The sequence below is a fragment of the Myodes glareolus genome, chromosome 17 (genome assembly GCF_982192425.1).
Source record: "Myodes glareolus chromosome 17, mMyoGla1.1, whole genome shotgun sequence".
NCBI classification, from domain to species: domain Eukaryota; kingdom Metazoa; phylum Chordata; class Mammalia; order Rodentia; family Cricetidae; genus Myodes; species Myodes glareolus.
In genome coordinates, this window is record NC_142042.1 from 41,459,231 (window position 1) to 41,472,163 (window position 12,933).

The window sequence follows — 12,933 nt, forward strand, 5'->3', positions numbered from 1 at the left end:
AAATAAAGTTGATAATATAGAAGAGGTAGGGGACAATTTAGAGTGCAGTGTTCTTGAATAGCAAGTTCATATCCCAAACTGAAGGAATTAGACTGTAAAATAAGTAACCAATTGCTGGTTGTTATTATTAAATAAATGCATATGTCGTCATGGGAAGATTTAGCCTGTGGTCAGCTGGTTTTAATAGTGGCTAACTGAGCACTGCCGTGTCCTCTAATGGTGATGGCAAATGCATAGCTCCATCTAATAGCACGTGAACAGGGCATGTGATTAATAGTATAGAACTTTTTCCTGTAGTGGTTTGACAACTTCACAATGAGAATAGATTGTTTCTAAGAAGGAGAAGACAAAAATAATTCAAAGTGTTTCTTAGAAGCAGGAGACAAAATTTTCGAAAGACAAATGAGGTGTTGTTTGCTTTCCTGCCACTTTTCTAGAATGTTCATCTGTTATAGGTTTTAGAGGTTTGGTATTCTAATTTTTCTCTCTATTTTTCAGGCTGGAGTGAGGCAGCTTTATGTACAGATTGACTTTGCAGCGATGTAGTCAATGAAAAGAAATTGTTTGAGGACCAAAATTTCCCAGTACTGTACAGTCCAAAGCATTGTACTACCCAGTGCTCGAAAGGAGAGACGTCATCACTACAGCTCGGAAGTGCCACCCAGTGCAGGTGGAGCCAGGTGTGCTCGGGGATCACAGCCGGATCTGCACAGACTGTGGCCTTGTGTGCTCTTCCCGCCAAGCCATTCTGATTACCAAGGTTTCTGGGTTTGTTCTAGGGTGTTGGGTTGTCTTTTTTAAAAACTTTTTTCTGGGGGTTCTTGCTGATCACCTTCAGCCCATCCTATCATCAGACCCAGCTAGTGAGAAATCCAGACCGTGGGCTGCCAATCTTCTGAATGTCTTCACTAAAGCTGCTGGAAACCACTGCTTTTATTCCCACAAAACCAGTGTTGTTTTTACAAAAAGAAGTCAGTTTTCTATGTGATGTCACAGTTGTTGACGTTCTTCAGTGTAATCATATGTTTGTAAAATTGTTTGTACCTTGCAAACTTATGAACCAAACCATATTGGGTTTTCAAAGTGCCTTTGTATCCAAAAATATATTTGCCAGCATAGAAATGTAAATGTACCATCAAAGGTCATATGTATGTTTTTTTAAATGAATATTCTGTAATTTGTACAAAATAAGACTTGCTAGTAACATATATAATTGTCTTTTGTGTATCTCCAGCGTAGGGTTAAGTATATTAAATTTCTTGTCTTATGAGAAAGGACATTATTTTGCTTTATAAAAAATTCAGTGATCACATTAAGATACTTTGTAGACTATTTTCAAAAGTGCAAATACATTAGAAAAACTCATTTAGACTGAAAAATCTGCTCCATTACGGAGTCTGTAAAACCTTCACCTGTTCATGCTAAATCTTCCAGTAGCTTTTTTTATAGATTCTGTTAATGATGGGAAAAAGCACCACAGAGTTGACAGAAATAACTGTGACAGTGACAGTTTACATCTTCATATGCTTTTCAGGTGCCAAGTAGTCCATTTACTTTTCTTGGTTTTGTTTGCACAAATACAAGTTTTTTCCAGCAATTCTATCTAGAACAGCATTTGATTGAGTGTGAGCTGCTATCACTGTGGAGCCGATGTGGGAATGTAGAATTCTTTCTAAAATGGGTGTCTTACAAATAGTTGATTTTCTAGGTCTTGGGTGTATGAACAATAAAATTCTGATGGGCATGATGCACGCCTTTAATCCCAGCACTCAGGAGGCAGAGGCCAGCGGGTCTCTGAGCTCCAGGACAGCCAGAGCTCTGTAGAGAGACCCTGTCTTTAAATTACAAATAAACAATAAGCAATTGGAGGTGACAGGTACTTAACACTCAAGTGTTCTTGGTGTTTTCTGAAGAGATGCTGTTTGGGTGAACATTTTCTCACTGTACTTCATTTATCCCTACAAATATCCCCTTTATTTTAAATAAGTTGATATTGTTAGCAAAATTTTAAAAACCTTGAAAGGCAAAAATTAAGAGTGTAGATCAGTACAGATGCTTTACCAGTAAGGTGGCAGGATTTACTGGCGATTTTTGCCCGAGTTTTTGAGTACCTTTTGTCCTACTTCTCATCCATACTTTATGAGCTGCTCTATATTAGGAGCGCTATACCATCTCAACTGCAGCAGAACACCACACAATGTCTGTGGTGCCCTTTTTGTAAATCGAGTGCTGATTTCAAACCCTCTTTGTTCTAAAGCTAAGACTCCCTGCAGTAATTGTGTTTGGTTGAAACAGATGTGGTCGTCTTCCAGGAGGGGACGAACCAGTGGAAACATCCTGGTCCTCTGCTGCTTTTTCATTTCCGTTCTGAGTACCTGAGTCTGACAGACCCGGGGAGAGTCTGTGGGTTGGGGCATGCCGCTGGACATGACAGGTCTAGACAAAGGCACAGATCAGATGGGAACCTTTACATCTGATCCTAGGGACTCTGCCACACTGCACTCTTGGAGTCTACTTTGCTAGTCATAAGATTTGCCAGATCTGCTTTTTCCACTGGGTCCTTAATTCCAAGTGAAGTTTGTGTCATTCTGTTTAACTAGACCCTCAGTTCACCAATCCATGAATGTTGCTTTTTCCTTTGATGAGGCATAGAATATGCTTGATGTGAAACTAATTTTGCACTTTGTTCTAAGAGCTTGCCAGCTCCTAACTTTTAGCAGGTTGGCATTTACATTTTTGCTTAATTAAATGTTGGCATACCCATGTGAACAAAAAAAAAATGTGAACAGAAACAACTTTTCACAGAAAGAAAGCTTGTCTTTTAGTGTTCTTGATGCATATATAATTCTAACTAGTGGTTCCACTAAGAAATATTACCTGGTTATGGTAATAAAATTAATTCAGAAGACTCCTACCATTAGGCTAATATTCTTTAAAAAAAAAAGCCAATCTGAGTGTATATTTACCAATCTATGAATAACCAAAGTTTTTTCTCTGAATAGCAAGCCCACTTTGTTCAGGAAGTTTACCTTACCAGACAAACATCACCAACTAGGTGTATTTTAAAAATTCATTGTATTACTTGATGAAGAACTTCTCAGCGTCCTCATTTTGAAAGGTCCCCTGCGTCTTTCTGAATGACAGTACCTAGTTATGTGTGGGCTAGTGTTCCTCTACTGTCATGCATCCCTCTGGTAGTAGAGGCACAAGATCATGCCAACAATGTCATTGTGATTTCCCTTTATCTAGGTTCTTCAAAGCCTACACATAATGTACTGGTAACCAAAATACTGTGACTTTTGTGTACCTCTCTAGAGCAGCCAAATCAGTAACCCGCAACGGAGCTGATCAGAACTCTCGTGTTTTTACAGACAGTAACGTGGGAGCCACCCTGGTGTAGATCGCTGGGATTTAAGAGTAGCGTGTTATTTACCATAGACTTTGACACCTAAGCAGAGACTGTGCTGGGAACAGTCTGGTTCTACCTCTCATTTTCAGATGAGAAGTCTGAGGTCCAGAAAAACTGTCATTTCCTTAAGATTACAGGGATAAGTGGTGGCAAAGCCAGTGCTCAAGGGCGATTATCCGATGCCAGATCAGGAGTTCTTTACGCCGTACTGTGATGCTTCCTGTGTGTCATTGCCTTTCTGTAAATGTGATCAGCATGGCTTGTGAATAAAGAGCTCCGCCCTCTAGCCTTGGTACACGAAGGCACTTTATAAATGGGATGTCGTCTGTTTTCATCCGTAATTGTGAAGTTTAGATTATTTCCATAGTATTTGTTGCAGAATAAATTATAATAACTATGTTTTATTCTTTCAAAACCAGCTCTTGACTTGGAAAATGATGTGAGTGAATTTTTGTTAATTTCCCAAGGCTCAGTCCAGTTTAATGCTGGCTTCCTTTCCTACTTTTGCCTGTATACTGCAAACTGGTTCCTTTAAGGTGCAGGCTGATTCTGAGGTCATGCCATTTCAGCCCTGCCTGCCATGTTCTTTTTCAGTCACTGGAGAGTGTTTTTACTTTAAAGAAAAATTCTCAGAACTGTGAAAATGGGGGCAGTAAGTGTATGGAACACATCTTTTACTTCAGTTGGGTAAAGTTCTGAAATCTTAATCAGAACTGCAAATATTAGGCCACTCTTCATAAATATATTACCTTGGCCAAGTTAAGGTCTTTTGTTTGTTTGTTTTTCTTCAAAGAGTCACCATTGTTGAAACACATTACTTTCTAATTCTCTGAAGAACATTCGTTAAACATTCTATGAAAGACTCTCAAGGTACGTTTTACAGAGGCCGCCTTAATGATTCAGATCTCCACCACGGAGTCAGGACAAACAGTGAAAACTGGGTATCAAGGAAAGTGTTTGCAGAAATATAGCAGAGAGGGGTAACTCTATTTAAAGGCCAACTGGGCGGGGCTTTTTTGATGAGGTAATCTTTGGTTTATATTTAGCCATTTCCTAACTGCAGGTAACACAGAAAACAAGGTAGATAATCTCTGCTAAATATCTCTGTATCCAGGTACTTGGTGGCTTTTGTGTTCTCACATTTAATCCTCACACTTTTTAAAGAGAATTTTATGATTGACGGCATCTTAAAATCTAGTCCATGATTCTCATAGCATGAGGAAGAGTCCTTATCTGGGGAGAGTCTGGGCATAGCAGCAACTCGAGTCTCTCTTGATGACTGTTTTTATAAGACCCAAGAAGTTGTAGCACATCTGTGCAGACGCCTGGAAGTGAACACCCGAGGTGCCGTTGCCATGGGAACATTTACAAACTGCCTCCAGCCTGTTTCTTCCTGTGCTCTATATATTTGCTTCATAACTTGGCCTCAGGTCCAAAACCATGCTGGGGGAAATGGCGCTAGAGCTCCTTCAGTCCATTTAAAAAGCAGTGAGGAGAAAGCGACATTGGAAGTCATGGCGGAGCTGTTCACCGACATCCTCTGTGCCGTTGTGGAGAAGAGGGCCTACCCTCAAGAACATCACTGGGGAATTGTCTGCCAAAAAGCCCAGATCAATTTTCAGAGGATTAAGTAGTATCTGATGTACACACTGCATTTTACACAAGCCTTTTCAATATAAAAAGTCTGTTTCATAAATAGAAGCCTGTACCTCTACCACAGCTTTGAATATGAATTTGTAATTTTGGCCGTGATGTTGGAAAGCATAAAACCCAAAAAGAAGTCTTGTATATCCTTTCTACTTTGACTCAGTGGGTTTATACTTACAGGCTCATGAAATATTTAGTTACCAGTAACTCTGGGCCGACCATAGCAGACACGAACTAGGGACAGGAGGAAGCTGAGACTCCTGAAATATCCCAGAAGTTCCGGTATTTTTGTCTGGCCTGGATTTCTATTCATCCTGTCCATTTCTTCCCAGTAGGCCTGTGAGTTGCTCAATCTCAGTTTTCTACTTTCCATGTTGTTAGGGATTTGGCAGAACCGAGACTGCTGTGGCCATCTGGGTTGCACAGCCTCGCTAAGGACTGTGTCACCTTCCATGGTTTGGTGGAGAGTTGCCATATTGCCATATCTTTTAAGGACTGTCTATCGCCCACAACTAGTTTGTCATCCCAGACTCTTTCAGTGATATCTCTTGGAGGTGTTTCTAATGAAAACACCATATGTATCAAGTAATTTAAATATACCTAGAATACACTTACATTTCTGTCATATTTTTCTTGAATTTTTTTTGTATATTTTCTCCCCTAATTTGGAAACAATATGACTGAGAATTTGCCAGCTCTCATCTCCATATATTCTGAACGTGCCCACATTCCACCTTCCTGCTCTTGATGGTTTTAAACATGGCCAATTCTGGATTTGGGGTTGATCCCTTTGGGAAAGATGGTAGTCTCAAAACATTCTAACAGTGTTTACATACAAGGCTGGGTAGGAATGTCACAGATGAGCAACCTGGAAGGTGTGAAAATGCCACGGTGAGCGATGAGGGCTTGCCCAAGTGCCCTACCACAGAGCCACAAAGTCACTTTCCCTTTGTCTCCATGCGCACATTCACGAATTTTGTTTAACGGCGATGCATTTTAAAATGATCATAAACATCTGTGTTGGAAATTGTTTTTAATTAAATTTCTGTTTAAAAGTCTCCCCGAGTCATGTTTCTGAGTCGAATGGAGCAGAAAGAACACTCGCAGAATCTGCAGGGCCCTGATGCTAAGGTGCTGACCCAGAGCCTCTTCCTGCATGCTCTCCCTTTAGCTGGAATCCCATCGTAGTGTTTTCCTGACTTCCACCAGCTTGAGTTTTTCTCAGCTCACTCTCTGAATGACCTCATCTCACATGAAGCTGACCTAGCCTGCATCCCCCTTCCAAAGCTTTCTCGTCAGCAGCAATTCCTTTGTAAAATATTTTTTTGCCAGGTATGGTGATGTACACCTTTAATCTCAGTACCCAGAAGGAGGCAAAAGCAGGTGGATCTCTGTGAGGTTGAGGCCAGTTCAATCTACAGAGTGAGTTCCAGGGTAGTTGGGGCTACAAATTAAGACCCTGACTCTAAATATTTTTAAAATGAAAAAAAAACAACAAAAAAGTTCCAGAAAAATCTTACACCATCTTGTCAAAGAGATTCTTTTGTTCATTGCTGCCTTTCTACTTGTTTTGGTTTTTCCTTAGAAATGATCATCATTCCTGGTATATAATGTTGATAAGCTACCTATCACTTACTCAACACAACTTCCTATAAACTTTTTTCTTTTTGGATTTTGTTTTTTGTTTGTTTTTGTGTTTTTTTGTTTGTTTGCTTGTTTGTTTGTTTTGAGAAGGTATCTGTCCTGAACTCACTATGTAGACCAGGCTGGCCTCAAACTCACATGGATCCAGCCACCTCTGCCTCCTGAATGCACCAGGCCCAGCTAAAGATTTATGTATTTTGTGCACACAAGTACTTTGTCTACACACCAGAAGGGGTCACTGGACCCCACTATAGATGGTTGTAAACTACAATGTGGTTGCTAGGATTTGAACTCAGGACCACTGAAAGAGTTGAGCAACTGGCCAGCACTCTTAACCGCTGAGCCATCTCTCCAAACCCTTTGGAAACTCTTAAATGCTTGTTTTCTTCCTTATTTGGTCATATTCCTCAGTGAAGCAATAAGCAATCTTTGCATCTAGGCTGGAGACACAACAGAGACGGAGAAGCAGACACATCAATAGATGTGAACAGAATGGTTGCAATTAAGTGGTTTGCATTCTGCTTCAAGGGAAAAAAAAGAACATTAACAGCACTTTGTTGGTTCGTTTAAACATTTCTGTTTCTGTAACCTATCTCCAAGTTTTGAAAAGTCTACCACTGGGGCTGGAGAGATGGTTCAATGGCTAAGACACTAGATGCTCTTTTAAAGAATCCATGTTCAATTCCTCATACCCACGCATAGCAGCTTACAACCATATATAACACTAGTCCCTCTCCTGGCCCCCCATGGGTACTGTATGCATGTAGTACACATGCATACAGGAAAACAACCAGACACACTAAGGCCTTTCATCCCATCAGAGGCAGGTGGATCTCTGAGTTCGAGGCCAGCCTGGTCTACAAGAGCTAGTTCCAGGACAGCTAGGGCTGTTACACAGAGAAATTCTGTCTAAAAAAAAAAAAAAAAAAAAAAAAAAAAAAAACTTTTTTAAAAGTCTACCATGAAACTCATGCTTGCCTGTGTTACCAACATTTAAATAGACAGTACAACTATATTTTCTAGGTTCCTAAAACCAAGAGGAGCCCAATGAGGTATTACTAGAACGCATACAGTTCACAGAAGGCAATCAAAATTTATTGGAAAGAAAAAGAAAAAAAAAAAACCTGGAGAGATGGCTCAGTGGCTAGGAGGTTTGCTGAACAAGCATGACGTCATGAGTTCAGATCCCAGCATCCATGTAAAAACCTGGACATGGCTTTGCAGGTGTCCGTAACCCAACTGAGGAACATCACTGGGATTTACTGACCACCAACCCAGCTTCAAGTTGAGTGAGAAACTCTCTCAAAGGAATAAGTCAGAGACACCCAGTGTTCTCTTCTGGCTTCCACATGTGTGCATATACCTTTTATATACACATACGTACAGACACCCAACACACATAAAAATGTGCTTTTAGTGGGAAATTTAAATCTTTGAAAATAGTACTGTATGAATTACTAAGTTCAGCCTTATTTATTTTTATCAGCCAGTTAACTGCTAAACTTAAGAGGTTAAAAACCAGACAATACACAGCTAAAAATATTCCAAACAGTAGTTCCTGAATTTGGCGAGGAAGATTCTTTTTAAAGTATAACACTTTATAAACAGAATCATATTTCCATGTAAGCATAGGTATAATTTCATAGCAATTATAATTTTGCCATCTTTTAACTTTGAGGAATGTGATCATCTAAAATTATAAGAACAAAAGGGACTATCTGATAGCCTTTCCTTGTCCTCACCCTAGGCACGGGGTTAGCTCATCATGTTTTAACTTTACAGGAATTCTGTACGTCCTGCTACTTCTCCTCGAGTAGTAATTAGTATAGAGGTCACATTGGCTTAGGCAGGCTCCAAAAGGTAAAGTTACCACATCTCCAGTCCTGATAGCTTAAGGAGACTTGTCGGAGGCGGTCCCTGTGGAGACAGCCAGCAGCTAACTAACAGAGGCTTCAGCTTGTGGAGAGACAGATTTTCTGATTGGAAAACTTAAGGCTTCAAAATGACAGAGAAAAATTTCTCTTTCTCTTCCACATGGATGAGGATGAAGTCCCACTCGGGAAAATACAAAATAAAGGTTCCTGGCCAGAAGATGAATTTGGAGCCCAGAGAACTGGTGTAGAAGAAAGACTGAGGGACACAGAAGCCCAGGAGAACCTTAGAATTAACTTTATGAACCCCAAAGATCACTTTGAAGTCATTAATGCTTTGATGATGATCCCATTCAGCAAACCAAAAAGCGCTATAACTTCCCACACTGAGTAGGACAAACTACACAGGGTTGACCTGTGTCTTTGACCAGTGTACGGACAAGACAGCCTAGCAGTCACACTCTGCCCTTCACCACGTTGCTTGCTTCTGAGAGCAGAAAGGCTGACTTCACTGTAGAATTTTAGGAGACTTGGGATCTCATGTATGATATTCGGAATGTCCAAGTTAAATTCCAGGTGAGTTGACCAAGCAGCGCAGCATCAACACTGGAGTAACCTAATAAAGACCTTGAAGTAGCCACTATAAAAATGCACAATCACACAATCAAAAATAATCTTCCAACAAAGGCTAATGTAAAAAATTGGGGATCAGAGCTGGGGAGATCGCTCAGTGGCTAAGAGCTGCTGTTCTTGCAAAGGACCCAGGACTGGTTCCCATGTGATGGCGTCACAATGTTTTGCGAACTCTAGTTCCAGGGGATCCAATTTTTTTTTTTTTTGTCCCATGAGCTCCTGCATATACACAGTGCACATAAACTCACATAGTCATACATGTACACATAAAATAACGAATCTTTAAAAATGGACATTTAGGACTGTAACCAAAATTTTAAAAGCCCACAAAATGATCTCAGTAGCAGTACAGAAGAAGAGAGTCAATAACCTTGAAGACAGATCAGGGAAAATCACTTACTCAGAGCACACAAAACATTTAAGAATGAAACAACAAGAGAACAGAGCTCAGAGACTTGTGGGTCAAAAACTGTTGTTCTCATTATCAGATTCATCAGAGAGCAAACAAAGAGGTTAACATAATCAGTGCAAAAAAATATTTGGAGATTGGCTGTATGCCTCTCACATTTGATGAGAAAAGCCTATAGATTCAAGAAGATGATTACATCCCAAATGGGATAAAGCCCCAAATATCCACGCTGTATGGAGGACTTGCTGATGGGGCATGGTGTGATCGGTAATTAATGATCCGCCAGACTATCTTAATACAAAATATACAGCTTTAATAAACAGAAGGAAGACTTACATCAGAATTCCAACAGTCTGTCCGGAACGCAGAAGCCAAGCGAGAGAGCGCGGGAAGTGCACCCGCCAGGTTTATAGGTAAATTTTTGCCTTAGGGCAACATGCCCCACGGACAAAATGTGATTGGCTGAACTCCCCTATCAGCTTCCCATCAAAATCTCATAGGCTTCATCGCAATTATATTATCACAAAAAGCAGAGCTAGAAAACAAGTAACGTTGAAGAGAATGTAAAGGAAACACACTACCTCTTGAGATTTGACACAAACTGAAGAAATCAGAGGGTGTGACACTGTGCTGCCCGTGTCAACAAAGGCCAGCGGGCGCGCAGAGATTGGTTTCAGTTGCACTTTACTAAAGAATCCGTGATTTGAGGTGGCAGCAAATAAACAACCTTTAATTGAACCACCTTACAACTTGTCTTCAGCTCGCAGTGTTCGGGGAAGGAGACAGAATCAGTCACTCCACAGCTGTCTCGCAAGAGACAAGCAACAAGTACTCCCATGCAGTACTGTAAGAATGCAAACCAGAAGTGCCGGATTGGAAGCTATTCCAGCAGAGCGAAGTCACTCCTGTCACCGCTGGCATATGCAATGTAAGGGGAAGAGGTTTACATTGGATTAGGTATACAGTCCATCATGGTGTGAGCAGCACTACAGCAGAACCAGCTCCTTGCCCGCAGCAGCATGAGGCTGGTTACTCACTTCTTGGTGGACTGGGGAGAAAGGAAAATGTTGGCATTTAGGATCAGTCCTTCTCCTTTTCCTCTTTTTGTTCGATCCTGAACTCAAGTCTATGGGATGGTTCTGCCCATATTCAGGGTAGAGCTTCCTCGTTGAACCTTCTGGAAATACCCTCTCAGACACACCCAAAAGTGGGAGTCACTGATATTCTAGGCATTTCTTGTTTGTTTAATCTTTGTTTTTGGAGACAGGGTTTCTCTGTGTAAACAGCCCTAGCTGTCCTGGAACTAGCGCTTGTAGACCAGGCTGGCCTTGAACTCACAGAGATTCACTTGCCTCTGCCTCCCAAGAGCTGGGATTAAAGGCGTGTGCTACTACTGCCTGGCTATTCTAGGTATTTCTTAATGCAACCAGGGTGGTAATCAAAATCAACTATTACAAGCAATTAAAATGTATTTTTTTCAGAATTTCATGTATGTGGACAATATATTTGATCACATTTCACTCCCACTATCCACCTTCAACTCCTTGTGAATATTTCCCACATCCCCTTTCCAACTCATCTTTTTTAAAAACAACTCACAATCCAATTCATGCTGCTTGTATACACATGGGTGTGTCATTCCTATTGGAGCACCGACAACCCACCAGGAACTACACTCCTAGTGGCCCATAACTATCAATAGCTCTTAAACTAGGGTTGCGGCTCGTATGCCCCTCCCCCATCCATGGTGGAAGATTGACTGGCTTGATCTTGTGCAAACAATCACAGCTACCACAAATTCATGGGTGCAGTGGTCATGTCCAAAACAGTTTCATTCTGGTTGTTTCCCATCTCTGGCTCTTAGAATCTCTCGTGTTCCTTCTTTCTCTATGTTCCCTGAGCCTTGGCGAGGAGGAGATGGCCCATTTATGGTTGAGTGCTCCACATATGCTTGCTTTGCACTTTGAACAGTACTGAATCCCTATATTAAGGAACTTTTCTCTGATGAGAATGGAGAGTTACACTTGTCTATGGGTGTAGAAATACCTATTTAGATGGCAATTTGATACTTTGACCATTTAGCAAAATAATAGTAAAAGCTTCACCCATGGAGTATGTGTGTTTCCCAGTCTCGAGTTCTTGGTGCAGATTTACAGCCTACTTTCTTCCTGTGGAGCAGGCCTAAATCCAGAAAGTCGTTGTTTATCTGTGTAACATTCATGCCACTACTGCACCCAGAAACATACTTTGCTAGGCTAGTCAACAGGCACTTTCTTATAGAAGGCACCAGAAATCCCATTCATGAGTGCCTATTCTAGAACCTCACAAAAGCCTGCATGTAAATGCTTTAGTAATTCTCATTATTACTAAAAAGTAGCATGTAGAACTCGAATATCTTCTAGATGATCAGTGGATAAACAAACCGCAGGCTCTCCATACAAGTGAACTCCAACAACTAGTCAACTAATGAAAAGGAATATACTCGTGATACCTGAAGTTTGTGTGAATCTCAAGAACACCATGCTTATGGAATCCTCTCTCTCTCTCTCCTTCTCTCTCTCCATTCTTTTTTTTTAAAGTTTATTAAATTATGAAAGTTTCCATTTCCGCCCCTCCTCCCCACACCCTCTCCCTCCCCTCTCCCCCTCCTCCTCCCTCTCCATCCCTAAGAGCAGTCAGGGCTTCCAGCCCTGTGGGAAGTTCAAGTTCCTTCCCCCTCCCTCCAGGTCCAGGAAGGTGAGTATCCAAACAGACTGGATCCCCAAAATCCAGTATATGCAGAGGAAACAAATTTTGATATATTTAAAACTAATTAGGGTGAAATAACATAGTGAAATACTTGCCTAGCAGATACATGGTCATGGAATCAAGTATCCTCTGCCCTAGCACTGCAGAATCAAAAGTTAATTGAGACCAAACACCAAGACATCATAACCCATTAAAGAGTTAAAAACAACTAAGTAAACTCCAAATGTATATACCTTTTCTGTATCTCCATTTTAACCTTGGGATTTCAGGACAGCAGTCTGCAACACTAATCCTCTCTTCATACTGGTGAGAAGAGTTTTCATTTTATGATTTCATTTATATTGAGGTTAAATTACAGACAGGTTTTCCAGGTTGAGCAATAATAAATAAACCTAAATTTTAATTTCAAACTGCATTTGGTGAGCCCCAATCCTCCTTGTTAGCTTTCCCAACTAATTTTGGTTTTTATCAGTTTTAACTGACAGGTATGGGTTTCCTACTTATTTTGCTTATAATTCATTGAGCATATTGGACCAATGTACTGACCAATGTATCTTCAGTGAATTTGAGGA

At 40.7% G+C, this 12,933-nt stretch overlaps 1 protein-coding gene across 1 annotated transcript in view; it reads left to right on the top strand.

The window, feature by feature from the left end:
* Positions 1 to 6,114, top strand: part of Slc30a7 (solute carrier family 30 member 7) — a 69,814-nt gene extending 63,700 nt beyond the window's left edge. Inside the window, exon 11 of the mRNA XM_048456665.3 lies at positions 499 to 6,114. Within this exon, the coding sequence (XP_048312622.1) occupies positions 499 to 546 (48 nt within the window). The 3' untranslated portion in view covers positions 547 to 6,114. The remainder of the gene's footprint in view (positions 1 to 498) is intronic.
* The last annotated feature ends 6,819 nt before the right edge of the window (positions 6,115 to 12,933 follow it).